The 16,519-nt window shown below is 48.7% G+C and overlaps 1 protein-coding gene across 1 annotated transcript in view; it reads left to right on the top strand.

The window, feature by feature from the left end:
* Positions 1 to 16,519, top strand: part of LOC148323979 (titin-like) — a 98,113-nt gene that overhangs the window by 39,532 nt on the left and 42,062 nt on the right. Inside the window, 25 exon segments of the mRNA XM_088314506.1 lie at positions 196 to 4,011; positions 4,504 to 4,782; positions 4,963 to 5,526; positions 5,634 to 5,915; positions 6,338 to 6,616; positions 6,696 to 6,977; positions 7,076 to 7,354; positions 7,506 to 7,793; positions 7,876 to 8,154; positions 8,232 to 8,513; positions 8,672 to 8,950; positions 9,137 to 9,415; positions 9,771 to 10,049; positions 10,508 to 10,786; positions 11,102 to 11,383; positions 11,464 to 11,742; positions 11,818 to 12,096; positions 12,180 to 12,458; positions 12,542 to 12,829; positions 12,917 to 13,195; positions 13,737 to 14,018; positions 14,679 to 14,957; positions 15,039 to 15,320; positions 15,433 to 15,711; positions 16,146 to 16,433. Of these exon segments, the coding sequence (XP_088170632.1) occupies positions 196 to 4,011; positions 4,504 to 4,782; positions 4,963 to 5,526; positions 5,634 to 5,915; positions 6,338 to 6,616; positions 6,696 to 6,977; positions 7,076 to 7,354; positions 7,506 to 7,793; positions 7,876 to 8,154; positions 8,232 to 8,513; positions 8,672 to 8,950; positions 9,137 to 9,415; positions 9,771 to 10,049; positions 10,508 to 10,786; positions 11,102 to 11,383; positions 11,464 to 11,742; positions 11,818 to 12,096; positions 12,180 to 12,458; positions 12,542 to 12,829; positions 12,917 to 13,195; positions 13,737 to 14,018; positions 14,679 to 14,957; positions 15,039 to 15,320; positions 15,433 to 15,711; positions 16,146 to 16,433 (10,842 nt within the window).

Raw genomic sequence — 16,519 nt, 5'->3', positions numbered from 1 at the left:
GGTGGGATCTTATGAAATTGATATTAACACCTCCATGTAGTCATAAATTGTGAATGTGAGAGACATAAATTGAAATCAACGTCCTGGGAAGACCAATGCCTGAGTCTTTCTCTCATGGCAGGATGCATTTTGTTGTGTGTCTGTCTTGCTCAGATGACTTTTTTCTTATCAGTCTTGCTCAATGTTTTCTGACAGAACGTTCTAGCACCACTGTCACTACAGTGGAGGAGCAAGAGGAGACCTACTACACCGGTGTCCAGTTGCCTCACAAAACCAAAACACTTGAACTCATGCCAGAGCCCAAACATTACGTTTCCACAATAGAAAAGAAAAAGGAAAAGCCCGTGTTTCTCAGCCAGCTCTTGCCAGTGGCGGTGAGGGCCGGAGAGATCGCTACCTTTAGTGTCAAAGTGTCTGGCACACCAAAGCCCACTGTTCAGTGGTCTCACGATGGGAAAGTGATCAAGAGTTCTTCCGTGTATAAGCTGGTAGAGGAGAAGGAGGAGTTTACCTTAATTATCACTCGTGTTACATCGGAGTACGAGGGCGAGTATTCCTGCACAGCCTCCAACAGGTTCGGCCAGACCACGTGCACCACGTATCTGGAAGTGAAAAAGGAGGAACTTAGCCAGGCAGAGAAATGGGTCGAAAAAATGTTTCAGTACACAGGAAAACCACCGACGTTCTTAACGCAGATCAAACCAGTGAGCACCTCAGAAGCGACAAAGGTTTCTTTTGATTACAAAGTTGTTGGGGATCCCGTTCCCAAAGTCCAGTGGTTCAAGGGTACTTTTGAGATCCAGTCTAGTCCCAAGTGTGCCATTACAGCTAACCCAGATGGGTCTGGCTTTATTACCATCAAGGATGTCAATCAGAAAGACAGCGGCATGTACACATGTAAAGCTTCAAACCAGTTTGGGGAGGCATCTAGTGGAGCCGAGCTGGTTGTGCTCAGGGAATCTCGTTCTGTGTCTCACAAACAGCAGGTTGTGGTCCAGAAAAAAGGTTATAAAGTTTCCAAAACAGAACAGGCTACGGAGTCTCGCTTGTACCAGGTTAGCCTTCCAGGTCAGGACAGGGTCAGCTCAGACCAGATGGTTTATACCATCGGTACGGAAGACCGACGGGTTATTCCCAGTGAGCAAGTGGGCTCCCTTACGGAGCTGGATATCTCAGCCGCCACTATTCACCGTGAGAAGGTGCCCCATCAGGCAGCGGTGCTTCAGAGTCTCGAAATAGAGGAGAGAGTTTCTGAGGTGTCCACCCACCCGGGACAAGTTTCAGCTGTTTCTCAAAAGCAGCGTCACACGACTGCTTTCACATCATCTGTTGAGGAGAGTCAGGACCTCACAGAGCAGCACTGTGACCGCATTCAGAGTCCCGAGGTGATTGCGCTCCAGGCAAGTAGGGAGGGGAGGTCGCAAGTGATGTCGGCTGTAGCCGAGGAGCTTACCCCTTTTTCTACCACCAGCACCAAGCCGCTGGCTGACAGAAAGTCCACGTCAGTCAAGCTGCGATCAGAGCCCAAGCATCTAGTGAGCGGGCATCAGGTGGAGTCACAGTTGGCAGTTATGAAAGAACAGTCCCAAGAACTTTCTGGGGGTCAGGAGGAGAAAGGTTACAAGGTGAAAGAGGGGGTAAAAATCTTGTACTCTGCCCAATCTACTGAGAAATATGCACTTCCAGAGGGTCACACCGCTGAGTTAGCGACAGCCGACTCAGCTGTGAAGACCTCTGTCAAGCAAGAGCAACGTCGTGTAGTTCTAGCCTCAGTTAGCGAATCCAAACACACTCTGGCCAAGGAGACAGACTTCTCCATGCAGACACCAGCAGAGGAGGCAGCCCACCTTTGTAAGGATCGCATGATGAAAGTAAGTCTAGCAGCAGAGGAAAAGTACCCGCTTGGGGCAGAGTCCTCTCAACAGTTGCCGTCTCTGAGCAGCGCCACATCCATTCAGTCCCAGATAGAAGGGGAGCAGCTGTTGCACTTGCAGGTTATCACTGATCAAGACCTGCTCCCCTCTGAATCCAGTTTTACTTGCAAAAAACCTGACCCAGAGCAGGCGGGCACCAGGAAAAGTCCTACTGTGCTGCACTCGGTCAGCCAGGATGAGCAGAGGACAGTGGTTTGTGAGGACACATCTCAGTTTGATACCAGGGTGGGTACTGTTGCTGTTCAACCAAGTAAGGAGTCACCTTCTCTGCTTCATCTCCAGTCAAGCCAGTCTTTTGAGGTGCTTCCCAAAGAAGGTATTCTTGAGCCAGAGAAGCCTGAACAGCAGACAGCTACGCAAAAAGCCGAAAAGGTTCGTAGTCACGCAGCGGTCTCTGAGGAGAAACTCCAGCTGACTGCAGATCAGGACTCAGAGCTCAATTTGTCTGTGACTGGAGTTCAGTCCCAGCTTCGAACTGAACCCAGGCCTCAGAACGTTCTCCAGCTGTCATTTCAGCCCATGCAACTGCCCAAGGAGACGCCCGTCGCTTGTGACGTTAAGGAGCAGCGGGCGCTGGTGCAGAAGGAGGATCGCTGGAATGTGATGCACCTCACCAGCATGGTTGAGAGTCAGGCTATAGAAGCAAGACATACAGAGAGGCTCGTAGCTGTGGACAAAGTCACGTGCAAGACTGACATAGAACCAAAGGTTCCCACAGAGCCAGTCCAGGTCAAGGAGAAGGAGATCTGCACCGAGAGCAGTGAAATTCTTGAAGCTGCAGAGCAGGACTTTGCAGTCCAGATCCAAGAAGGCCAGTCAGTCAGGCAGTCGATAATGATGGATGAGAAGCAAGTACTGACGGGGGAGCTCTCCCAAGAGATTATCAAGTCAGAGTCCGCTAAAGTCATCGCTGCTAAACAACCCCAGCTGTCTCTGCTCGCGTCAGAATCTACAGACAGCACAACTCTTCCCAAAGAGATGATGTTTGTGCTTCAGATGCCAAAAGCATCCAGTGTGAGCATACGCCGTCAACTCAGAAATGCTCTTCAGTCTGCGGTAGCCAGTGAGCAACCAGTGTTGCTGGCGGATGTTGTAGGAGGGCTCCAGGCGGCAGTAGTACAGGAAGTCAAAGTTCAGAGAGAACCCAGGCACACGTTGTTTACCTACGTGATCACATCAACTGGCACACCTTTGGAAATCACGCTGGCTTTCCAGGGTGAATATCCTCGCAGAGCTGACCTCAGAAGTGAACTTCAGGCAGCTTTACATTCCATTGTGCACCGGGAGGTTCGTGTTCTGACTTCTGATCAGCCAGGTACCATGCAGCTAGACAAACCTCAGAGGGCGCAGGTCTCCTCAGCCCGCTCAAAGCAAGTCAGTTCCTCCGTTGTGCAGACAGTGAGTGTGGCAGAGAGCTCAGTAGACTTTAGTCCCATTAAATCTCAAGCAGCAGCCCTCAGGACTGAGTCGAAAATGGAGGTGGAGCGAGCCTCGGCTCAACAGCGGGTCGAAGTCCAGGAATCCAAGGAAGCGAGGGTGGCACAGTCCATTTCATCGCAGGTCCAAGTTTCCACTGAAACCCATGTAGCGTTTGAGCAGTCAGCGGTGGTGTCCAGACAGGAGATGAAGTCCACAGTGAAGAGCAAACACAAAGTTGAAGGGACGGCACTGCTTACCGCCACTCTGCCTCCCACCACATCCCCCTCTGAACAGACTCAGGGTATTATCATCATGGAGGATAAGATGGAGCAGGTTTTCAAAGAGGAGATTTCAGTCTCCAGACCGGAACAGAGAGAACATCCCCTAGTAGTTACCAGTCTGGAGGATCTAACAGTTGCAGAAGACGCGGAGGCAACATTTAGAGCCAGCATCAAGTATGCCACCCAGGTAAACTGGTTCTTCAATGGGCAATTGGTGCAATCTGGCAATGAGTTCAAGTGTTTCACGGAGCTCGACACTCACTCGCTGTTTATCAGAAGAGTTGTCAAGGACAAACATGACGGAGAATATGTTTGTGAAGCTGAGAATGAAGCTGGCCAAGCAACAACATCTTCCAGACTCACAGTGGTCTCAAGAGGTTTGACTTCAAGAAAAATCAATGTTCTATCTTTTCATCCATTTCCTTCCCTGAGAGTCACTCATAATATGTTTAAAAGTGTTTCATTTGTCTTTCGAATGTTCACATTTCACTCTAACTCACTTCATCTTGTATCTTGACACCTATTGTCTGATGATCAGAACCAGCACCCACTGGGTGCCTGATGCTGGTTTTTGGACAGCTTTCATGGTCTGTCTTGGTCCATCCTCCACATGTGTCTGCATGCTATCAAGTCTTCATCCTGGTCATCACGTCTTTTTTCCACCAGTAGCTTGAACCCAAGCCCAACAAGAAAACACCTGAAATCATGTTTCACAATCCTGGGGCTTGTGTTCTTGCTATCTGTTTTCTTTTGAAAAAAAGAAATAACATCCACCATCTGTCTCATTTCTGACTGTCTGCGTTTAACATAAAATCCATCCAGCAATGATTCCACTGACATTTATCTATCTTTGTCGTTGGGCGCCTCAGTGCCGCCCATCTTTAGGCGGAGAATCACCCCTCTGGAGATAAACGTCGGGGGCCATGCCAGGTTTGAGTGCGAGATTGAGGAGGCCCCAAGTGTGACCTTCAAGTGGCACAAGTCCGGTGTGGAGATCAAGCAAAGCGAGAAGTACAACATCATCAGCCGCCACAGTGGATCTTGCCTGGAAGTTTTGCACCCTGTCAAAGCCGATAGTGGAGAATTCAGCTGCAAAGCCACCAACCAGTACGGTGCCGCCAGCTGCGGCGCCTCTCTGGCTGTCACTGGTAAGACTTCCTGTTGCAAGCGTCCCTTGACTGTCAAAATGAGAGAGAAGTATCATATTTTTTGGCAACCTTTGACCTATCTATGTCGTTTTGACAGAAATGGCCTCTCACAGTGTTGAGCTGCCAGGTCTAATTTTCGTGCTTTCGTTTTCTAAGATATCTTCTACCTGCTTTCCATAGAAATGTACCCACCGCTTTTTGTAACAAAACCAGAGCCAATGACATCCTATGTGGGGAAAACAGCCGTGTTCCAGTGCGCGCTCACTGGCTCGGCGCCCATAGAGGTGGTCTGGCACAAAGACAACATAGCCATCTCCCCCTCACGCAACTATGCTATGAGGTGCGACAAGAACAAGTATTCCCTGCACATCTCCACTCTTGAGCCCGGCCATCAGGGAGTCTACCTGTGCAAGGCTTCCAACAGCGTTGGCGCAGCTACTTTTAGCACAGAGCTCAAAGTCATTAACAAGCCCAAATTCGTGAAGAGCTTTGAGCCAGTGTCCGCCGCCGTTAACCAGATGCTGAGGCTGGAATGCCAGGTGGACGAGGACACTGGTGTGACAGTCACCTGGACTCGGGATGATAAGAAGGTCCACCAGAGCATGGAGTGTAAGCAGTCCTTTGATGACAAGGTGGCAGTTCTTGAAATTGCCAAGTCCAAAGTGAAAGACACTGGCCTGTATGTGTGCACCGCCTCCAACGAGGCCGGGAGTTCCTCCTGCGAGGCTCTGGTAACAGTTCAAGGTAAGACTTGACATGACATGTTAGCCAACACTAACGCTTTGTTTTGGTTCTTCTTTTACCTAATGAAAATTTGAAACTTTGAAAATAAATATAACCACTCCCTGCAGAGCCTCCTAGCTTTGTCAAGAAAATGGATCCAAGTATCACATGGAAGCAAGGAATAGTTGGTCGCTTGCATTGCACCATCAAAGGTTCCCCAAAACTCTACATCCACTGGTTCTGGAATGAGCGAGAGTTGGTCCCTGGAGACAGACACAAAATGTCTTTCACAAATGGCACAGCCACTTTGGAGATCACGAACCTTCTCGTGGCCGACAGTGGCCGCTACACCTGCGAGGTGTCAAACAATGCTGGCAGTGAGAGCTGCAGTGCGGCCGTGGCTGTCAAAGGTTTGTCTGAGACATCTTGTGGCATCACACTCGGCGCCATTTTTTGCAGTAAAATTCACAATATGGAGAGACCATCAATTGTGTTTATTATTTCATTCTGTTTTTGTTCCAACAAAACTGACACACATAAAACATCTGACACGGGAACAACAACTAGTGTTATACTGTTGGAGGTCGACACTTTCTCTCCTCTTGCAGTTAAAGGATGCATCTCCTCTAGTAGAGCTTGGTGCTGTCTGGCATGTTCTGCCACAAAGTGGTACTACACTGAAGACGTGCAACGCTAAATTGTCACTTGCCTGTACGCTAGACAAAAACTAATACACAAAACAAAAAGATCCACGCTAAAGCGGCGGTGTGAATGATGACCTGTGATAGAGAGCGGGGGTCATTGTGCTTATCCTCTTGACCTCTGATAACAGAGCCGCCGTCCATTAAGAAGGAGCTGCAGACGGTGGAGGCGGTGAAGGGCACCAGCGCACAGCTGGAGTGTGAAGTGGCAGGAAGTGCTCCCTTTGAGATCAATTGGTCCAAAAATAAGAGGAGCATCAGTAGTGACCACAAATACAAGGTCGTCTCCCAAGAGTCCATGTTGAGGCTGGAGATCCAGCCCTTTGAAAGTGTTGATATGGGAGAATATCAGTGTGTCATATCCAACGATGTGGGCAAAGTCACCACCAAGGGCTTAGCTAAACTTAAAGGTCAGTAAAACTTTAACATCTTTTGACGTTCACTTATTGGCCTCTAGCTTATCTCTCGGTGGCTTTGATCTTTCTATAGAACCACCAACCTTCACAAAGAGGGTTGAAAGTGTGACGGCAGTGCTAGGAAATGCATTGAAGCTTCAGGGAACCGTGAAGGGTTCGGCCCCCATTACGGTCAAGTGGATGAAAGACTCTGAAATACTGCGGAACGACGATCCAAACATCACCATGTCATTTGAGAACAATGTGGCAAGCTTGTCCATCGCCGTCGTGGCCATCAGCCACGCCGGTAAATACCTGTGCCATGCTGAGAACGAAGCTGGGCAACAGAAATGTGAAGCTGCCCTGACAGTCCATGGTCAGATGACATCCTCCACATCCATCCTTCCTTTGTTCTTCTTGTCTTCTTAATTGTGAATGCTGAATGTCTCTCCTTTTGTACCGATACTATCTCAGAACCCGCTAGAATTGTAGAACCGGCAGAGTCCATCAGTGTGACGGCGGGTGATTCGGCCACGCTGGAATGCACCATCTCTGGAAGCCCTGACCTTAAAGTCAAATGGTTCAAAGATGGAAAGGAGATGATCAGTGGACGCAAATATAAGATGAGCCAGAAGGACAATGTGGTCTCCTTGAAGATTCTCAAATCAGAAAAGGGGGACACATCTGTGTACAAGATGGAGGTTGCCAATAAAGTCGGGAAGGACCAGTGCACGTGCTCTGTGACAGTTCTAGGTTTGGTTTGCCCTAACCTCTTAAGTGTGATTGATTGTGAGGAAATTTGATGGGGAGCTGATCAAATCCAACATGAAGCCTTTTGTCAAGTCAGTTTGTAGTTTTTTTTTCTAACCACTGATACACACAATACCTTCTCTTTGACATGCAGACCGTATAATGCCGCCAGCCTTCACCAAGTTGCTAAAACGAGTTGACGGTAACATTGGCAGCGACATCTCACTGGAGTGTAAAGTGTCTGGGTCCCAACCCATCAGCATCGCCTGGTTCAAAGATGAACGGGAAATTGAGTCCGGAGCCAAATTCCGGCTAGACTTCAAGGAGAGCTCCGCCACAGTAACCCTCAGCCAGTTGGAGAAAGCTGACTCAGGAGTTTATAAATGCAGAGCCACCAACTCAGCCGGCGCGAAAGAAACCAGCGGCATACTTTACGTCAAAGGTGTGACTGCGTCTTGTGCCGCCGTTTTATTGATTCGATGCTATTGTAAAGTGCACATTTCCTTATTGCTTGTGGCCTCCAGAACCGCCGGCATTCACAGTGACACCCGACAACCAGGATGTTATACCTGGAACTACAGTTTGCCTTCAGACTGCTTTCACTGGAACCCCTCCTCTGTCTGTGAAGTGGTTCAGAGAAGACAAGGAAATGATCAGTGAAGGTTCTTGTTTCATCAAGAAAGAAGCCTCCATGAGCACTCTGGAGCTTCCCTCTGTCAAGCCAGGCGACTCGGCTAAATATACCTGCCAGGTGTCCAATGAGGCCGGCAAGGTGGACTGCACCGCAGCCCTCTTTGTAAAAGGTGCCCGTCATCACTTGCATGAACATCGTTATTTGACACTAATCTGCTTCCTAATCGCCATTCACCTCTTCTCTCAGAACCTCCCATCTTTGTGATGAAGCCTGAAGCCACCAAGCTGGTGGTCTGTGGCAGCCCAGTCAGGTTGCAGTGCAAAGTGACAGGCAGTCCTGTCATTGGTTTCAAGTGGCTGAAGGATGGCATGGAGATCAGCCATAGTCCTGAATACTCAATAACCTCAGTGGATTTGGTGGCCTCTCTGGAGATAGCCAAGTCCGCTGTTGAGGACAGTGGAGACTACGTGTGCGTAGCTACCAGTGAGGCGGGCAGTGATTCTTGCAGTAGCATAGTCACAATCAAAGGTTTGTACACTTTGCAATATCACTTAACTCACCATTTTGGACTTGACTTTCAGGTGTTGAAGTGCGCTAATGACACACGAGTAAGCCAACATCATTTCTGGCGGTGGGTTTTCTGCAGTTTAATATAACATTGTGACCGCTCCATTGTGTTCTTCTAGAACCCCCAGTGTTCACTCGTTTCTTGGAGCCCCAAGATGTGGTAAAGGGTTCTGAGATGATGCTGGAGGCCCAAGTGTCTGGTTCAGCCCCATTCACTGTGTCATTTTACAAAAACACAAAACTGGTGAGGAACGACAAGAGACACAGGATCACAGTGAAGGAGGACCTGGTGGCGCTTCACGTCGTGGCTTTGGAGGTTCTAGACGTGGGCTTGTACCAGTGTGTGGTGGAGAACAAAGTAGGGAGGGCCACTTGTGAATCTCAAGTCGCTCTTAAAGGTCAGTTCAGACATTATCTGTGTTTGGGACAGAGGATCTAGACCGTTGCCGCCCGTGTTCTGTCAACTACTCAGACTCTTATGAATACCTTTGCTGGGTCTGGTTTGACATTCCATTGTCATTTTGCTGGAATTTATTATTTTTTGTCTGATCTAACACAAGGCATGATTGTAAATTCTGTTGTAGAACCTCCTTCGTTTTTGCAAAAGCTGGAGACCGTCAGCGCCTTGGTAGGCAGCAAGGTCTCCGTGCAGTGCACCCTGAAGGGCTCGGAGCCCATAACTGTCACTTGGCTCAAAGATAACTATGAGCTGAAAGAGGCCGAAAATGTTCAGATTTCGTATGAGAACCAGATGGCCCTTCTGCACATCACAGAGCTTTGCAGCGAGCATGGCGGGAAATTCACATGCCAAGCCCAGAATGAGGCAGGGAGTCAGACCTGCTCTGCCATTCTGACTGTAAAAGGTCAGTAGTCCTCCAGATCCAAATTGTCGCCTGAACCGCATGCGCATCCTACCGCGCTAGCCAGACCACATACAGCAGTGTGAAACTCATTTTTGTCATGGGACAAATCGTAGTTGTGGCAGGGAAAACTATTTATAGGATATGTATAGTCACTTCCTTTTATTTGTGATATACTTCCTAGTCCCTTACCAGTTAGCTCGTAGGATGCCTTTTCAAGGCTAATAGTTCAAAAACTGAATCCAGCATGTCTTCAGGGCAACGTGATGCTCACGGTCACAGGAGCTCTTCATCTGCTCCGATGTTGTAACACATGAGTCTGGTGAAACTTTGCTAACTTTTGTTCTTCACGTCTTAGAACCAGCTAAGGTCACAGAAGAGGCAAAGTCGATAAGTGTGACTCAGGGGGATCTAGCTACCTTGGCGGCCCGGTTCTCGGGTACCAAGCCACTTAAGGTGCGCTGGCTGAAGGCTGGCAATGAGCTGGTCTCTGGTCAGAGATACAAAGTACAAAGCACAGACTCCAGCTCTGTGCTAAAAATCAATAAAACAGACAAAAGTGACAACGGCGAATACACCTTTGAAGTTTCAAACGATGTCGGTCGCAGTTTGTGCAAGGCGACACTCACCATTTTGGGTCAGTTGTCAACATATCTACGAGCTCTGTTACCAAGGGGGTCAGTCTCTATGCCCGCAGGATTGCTAACCTCTTTGCTTTTTCCACGTCAGATCAAATCATTGCGCCGACATTCACGAGGAAGCTGACGCAAAGCGAAGGGATCAAAGGCTCCTTTGCACATCTAGAATGCGTCGTGTCGGGCTCGCTGCCCGTCAGCATACAGTGGTACAAAAACGAAAAACAGATCCAGACGGACGACAAATGGAGGTGCACCTTCTTTGAAAATGTAGCTTTCCTGGAAATCTCCAATCTGGACAGCAAAGATAGCGGAAGCTATGCCTGCATTGCTAAGAACAAGGCGGGAAGTGCGCAGTGCTCGGGAACCTTGTTTGTCAAAGGTTTGAATCTGTTTTGTCTCACTCAGGCTCACAACCACACCAAGCGTGATCACAATTCTTGATTCTCTACTTTTCCAGAGCCTCCCTGCATTATCGAACCACCAGAATCAATGAATGTCCTCCCTGGCTCAAAGGTCCATTTCAGTGCTTTGATCTCAGGCACACCGCCATTGACCATAAAATGGTTTAAGAACAAGAAAGAGATCTTGTCCAGCTCCGACTGCCTGGTGACAAAAGACAACACCTCCACTTCGTTGGAGTTCTTCTTTGTTAAAACTTCAGACACTGGTGACTACGTCTGCGAGGTTCACAACGATGTCGGCGCCGTCTCCTGCCAGGCCACACTTTTTGTCAAAGGTTTCTCACCAGAGCTTTTTCCCGTTCGTCCATTTGTTCGCACGTTGTTAAAATCATTTTAATGAAAAAGAAAAAGCCAAAGTTAGCTCAAAACATTGACGACAACAGGACCAACCATGACCATGATTGGTGGTGTGACTTCAGGTTTATATTGAAATGAGTTAGAAAATATTGTTCACAGGACTTAAAACTCTGAACAGCTGATAGCTCGAACTTGGCAAACGTAACGTGAGATTTGTAGGGTTGAAACACAAACTTGAATATTCCTTTTGAGGTCTTTCTAACAGACATGCATGTGGTTGCTTCCCTTGACAGAACCCCCGAAGTTCATGCGAAGTCCAGCGCACTTGTCTGTGATCCGACCGGGTCAGAGTCAAATGTTTGAGTGCCAAGTGAGCGGTACACCCGAGATAGACATCTACTGGTTCAGGGAGGGTTCAGAGATCAGCCCCGACAGTCGCCATAAGATGGCCTTTGACAACTCCCTGGCCACCCTGGAGTTGTGCGGGGCCAACGTCAAAGACAGCGGAACCTACTTCTGCGAAGCTCGCAATGAAGCGGGAAGCGAGAGCTGTAGCATGGAACTCCAGGTCAAAGGTTAGTTCAGTCACATGTCTAAGTGGCTGTTTTAGGGCTTCAAATCCAGAGAGGATGACTGTGTTGTTTCCCAACATCAGAGCCGCCCATATTTCTACGAGAACTGACGCCGGTTAGTGTTGTGACGGGTGGCGGTGCCTGGCTGAATTGTCAACTAGCCGGCACCGCTCCCTTTGAGATCACGTGGCACAAAGACGGCAAGGAGCTGAAAGCTAGTGCTAAGCATGGCCTCACCCTGGTCAACGACACGGTGGGCCTGGAGGTAAACAAATGTGACGCAGGCGATGTTGGTGAATACCAGTGTACTGTCACCAATGATGTGGGAAGCTGTAGTTGTAAGGCCACACTGAGCCTCAAAGGTTGGTCCGTTGAGATGTGAAATGTTCTCAGGTTCTCGTCGACTGCTAGAATTAATACCCGGCTTTCTCAAACAGAACCGCCAAGATTTACCAAAAGGACGGAAAATGCCACCTGTGTTCTGGGTAAGAAGGTGGTCTTTGAGTGTGTGGTGGACGGCTCTCCAACCATTTCTGTGCAATGGCAAAAGGACGGGAACTGGATTTTGGAAGATCCCAAAATTGAGAGAACATTTGAGAACAATGTGGCCACGCTTAGGATCCCTGCGTGTGAAGCAGGTCACAGTGGGTCTTACACTTGCCAGGCCATGAATGAGGCTGGCCAGGATAGGTGTGCCGCCACCCTGACGGTCCAAGGTACTACTCTTCACTAACCTCTCCTTTTGGATTCTGCTCTGATGTCGGACCTGCAGTAAATTTGTGACTTTATTGACATGCAGAACCACCTCAGATCTCTGAGAAGCCTGAGTTGATGAAGGTGATGTTTGGAGATCCGGTTAGTCTGGACTGTAAGGTAACAGGCTCACCAGAGCTCAAAGTGCGTTGGCTGAAAGAGGGCAAGGAGCTGCAGTCTATCAGGCAGCACAAGCTGAGCTTTGAGAACAACACCAGCAGCCTAAGAATTCAGTCAGCACAGAGAGAGGATGAAGGAGACTATGTCTTTGAAGTGTCCAACCACATCAGCAGCTGCAGTTGCACTGTCAAAGTGGTTGTGTCAGGTTCGTATAAAGAGCATGGGGTATGAAGAACCCCCAAACCTTTGAACCAGATGATCACTTTGTGTTTGTTCTCCTGGTCACAGAACAAGTCATCCCGCCAAGCTTCATCAACCCCCTCAGAGACATGCAAGAGATTCTGGGCTCTTTTGTTCAGATGGTTTGCAAGATATCCGGCTCCATTCCCATCTCTGTAGAATGGCAGAAAGACGGCGCCAAAATCTCCAGCGGTGTTAAACGCAAAATGATTCAGCAAGACAACTCCGTGTGTGTGGAGATTGAGCACTTAGAGATTTTAGATGCAGGTTCCTACTCCTGCAAACTCAGCAACTCTGCTGGAAGCTGCCAGTGCACTGGAACCCTGATAGTCAAAGGTTAAACCATGTTTTGGATTTGCAACTTGATCCGCAACTTGAGGATCAACTCTGCTTCTATAACCCGTTCCATTTCATTGTCTCAAGAACCTCCAAGCTTTGTCACCCTGCCGGATTCCCAGACGACCGTACCCAATGCAACGGTGCGTTTCAAAGGGTCGTTCAAGGGGACGCCTCCCTTCAGTGTCAAGTGGTTCAAGGATGATTTGGAGCTGATGACGGGGCCCACTTGTCTCATGGGGCTGGACGCGCTCTCTTGCTTCCTGGAGCTCTACTCCGTGGGTGTCACCCAGGGCGGGGTCTACTCATGCCAAGTCAGCAACGATGCTGGTTCTGTACGCTCCAGCGCAGACTTGACGGTCAAAGGTCGGACAATCGTCTCGTTGCTGTGTTTTCAGTGGTTTCCGTCAGCGTTAGCATTAGCATAGCTTCGTTGTCATTTGGGTGTTTCTCCTCTCTTTCTTCTGTCTTGCACAGCGGTCGACCACACCCCACCACACACTAAACCGTTCTGTCCCGCTACTGCCCTCGCTGTGGCGCCTTACATTCTTAAAAGTTGAATGGAGGCAACTTGACTATATCCGTTGAGATGCAAATTAATTGTTGACTCCTGCTAACTACTGTTTTCTTTCTGGGTTGGAGTTGAAGGTTTTTTCGGTCTCTTTAAGGAAAACGTCCCAGCACTCCTCACTAAGTCGCCCGGCAACAACAAGATTGCTTCGTTTGCTTCAGAGGACTTGGTCACTGGAGCAAACAAGCCTTTGTTTGAAGGGTGTTGCTAAGTCTGAAGTGTGGCACAGAAACAAGAGTCCAAAGGCCTCCACTCAACTTTTGCTGATTGTCATGAGCAGGATGAGAATCTATACAGATATTCTGCCAACTAATGCTAATGTTTTGGCCTTTCCAGAACCACCCGAGTTTGTGTTGAAACTCCCATCCAGTAAGTGTGTGAAGCAGGGTGAGCCACTCTGCCTGGAGTGCAGGGTCACCGGTACTGGGCCCATCAAGGTGACCTGGTACAAGCAGGACACCAAGCTAATGGACAGCAGCAACTGCAGCACGTCGTTTGATGGCTCAGTGCTCACCCTGGAGCTGCAGACCGCTGGCTTTGACGATGACGGAGTCTACACGTGCGAAGCTCATAGCGATGCCGGCACTATCAGCTGTAGCACCACTCTTACTGTAAAAGGTTGGTTTTTGACGGATTTACTGTCAGTGACTCTTAAAGCTGTCATCCATTACGAATTCCTCTTTTTTATACAGCCACTCTGCCTTCGTCTGAGTTGAACTCAATGTTTATTGCATGACGGTTGCAGACCACCATTGTAATCCTAACCCATTTTTTTGTACCGGTTGCATGCGTTAGGGTTATGGTAAATTGAATTCTATCCAAGCTGGCATGGATAGATCACATCTTGAGCTGGTTGCCAGTCATCCACAGAGCATGTAGTCCAAATTCAAGTTTTTCAATTTCCATCCATGCATACAGTATCGACAAACAAGCCCACACAAGTACCGAGTGGATAATTTAAAATCTTCAATTTACCTAGCACGTTTTTGGAATCCAAATGTGAGCCGGCGTACCGGGAGAAAACCCACGCACGTACTGTGGACCTGCGAACTTCCCACAGGACGAGTTGAGAATTTAACTCAGAAACTCAGAACTGAGAGGCAGAAGTCCAAAGCACTAATCTATTGTGTTGACCCCTTTCCACAGTCCAAGAATAAAAAATGCTCACAATGGCAGAGGCTGGCAAGAGGGTTGACGCTTTTTGGATTTCAGCTTTAGGATTTTGCGCCAACCGTAGGTCTCTTGTGCAGCTGTAATGATTTGTTGATGTTCCCGTAGAGCCGCCATCATTTATTAGAGTGCCAGAACCGGTAGAGGGGCTGAACGGGAAGGATGTGAGTCTCTATTGCGAAATGAGCGGCACAGGCCCATTCCAGACTGCCTGGTTCATGGATGGCAAGCCCCTGATGGAGAGCAGAAAGTACAAGATGTTGAGCGAGGGCACCTCGGCCACGTTGCACGTCATTGGGATCGAACCCGCAGATGCCGGCCGCTATGAGTGCAAGGCGTCAAACCCCGTCGGCAGCGCCACCTGCCAGGCGTCAGTTAAACTCAGAGGTCAGTGGACTTCAAAGCATCCAGTGCGGAACTAAGGTTAGATTCCTTCCCCTTGCTGACTGGTTTGTTGCTCTTCTCCAGAGCCTCCATCCTTCATGGAGAAACTGTCCAATATCACGGTGGTTCTGGGACAGGAGGTGAGCCTCGTGGCCACCGTCAGTGGTTCCGAGCCCATCTCCGTGACCTGGGTTCTGGATAAGGACCACATTCTTAGGGACGGCGACAACAGAAAAATAAGCTTTGAGAACCAACGGGTGTCCCTAAAAGTTTTTGCGACTGACGCAGCTGCAGCGGGCCGGTACACTTGTCAGCTGCGGAATGACGCCGGGAGTGCGGAGTGTTTTGCAAACCTGACTGTTCTTGGTTGGTGACCGTCTAATTCTCTCTTCTTCCTATAGTGTTTCTTCATTGACCGAGCCCCTATGCAGGTGCGGTCGGTTTTAAACACTCTGTGCTCCGTGTATGTCACTTCCAGAACCAGCCAAGATCGTTGATAAGCCCGACGCTCTGAGCGTGACCGCTGGCGATATTGCCGCCCTGGAAGTCAAAGTGCGCGGCACCTCAGAGCTGGTGCCCAAGTGGTTCAAGAATGGTGTGGAGCTGGTGTCCGGCAGGAAATACAAAATTTCCTTCTCCCGGATGATCTCCAGCCTGAACGTGCTGGCTGCGGAGAAACTGGATTCTGGAGAATACACATTTCAGGTCATGAACGAGGTCGGGAAGGACCTGAGCAAAATTAATCTCACTGTCTTAGGTTGGTGCCACTTGCTTTTATATTTCAAATCCCGTTTACTAAGGAAGCCGTGTGGCTGCCTTTGGCGATAGTTTTGCATTGCTACTGTACCTTGTTGGTATTGTTGACGTTTCAGTTCAGTCTGTATGCGCTTGTCTAGCTTTCTTTTGTGTCTTTGATGTTCGAAGCCTTTTAAAAAGGGAATTTTCTGACTATGTGCTTCTGTCTTTGCTGTTTCATTTTACAAAACGCATTTTTTTGCATCTATAGTCTTGGTTTTAAGAGTTAAGTTACGAGGGTGTTGTGTGCTTGCATCACTTTCTTTGACATTTAAGCTCATATGGAGTTTTTTTTTTTTTTTTACTTCTTTTTCTTTGTGGCGTTTGTAACAAACTGAGAGTGAAACTGTAAGACTTGCCGTGTACCACCTTTGTGACATCTTTCCCTCCTGACAGACAAAATGATCCCACCCTCCTTCACGAGAAAACTGAAGGACTGTAACACGGTGGTGGGCAAAGCCGGCGAGATGGAGTGCAAGGTTTCGGGCTCGACCCCTTTCACCATTTCTTGGTATCACGATGACGAGGAACTCCGCAGTGGGCCCACGTACGACATCTCCTTCAGTGACAACAGCTGCACCTTGAGGATTCCAACCCTCAAGCTTTCCGACTCAGGACGCTACAGGTGTAAGGCCATCAACGAGGCGGGATCCAGTGAGACAAGTGCCACCTTGGATGTCAAAGGTAAGCGGAAATGCAGATATTCATGTTCACTTAAGGTTTATCGTGTGACCAAAAGATAGACAAGAAAGAGCCCACTGTTGGATTTC

Source organism: Idiotropiscis lumnitzeri, chromosome 14 (genome assembly GCF_059441095.1).
Source record: "Idiotropiscis lumnitzeri isolate Australia: NSW breed Sydney's pygmy pipehorse chromosome 14, RoL_Ilum_1.0, whole genome shotgun sequence".
NCBI lineage: Eukaryota > Metazoa > Chordata > Actinopteri > Syngnathiformes > Syngnathidae > Idiotropiscis > Idiotropiscis lumnitzeri.
Note: the sequence above shows the minus strand (reverse complement) of the source record. Positions and strands in the feature narration are given on the sequence as shown.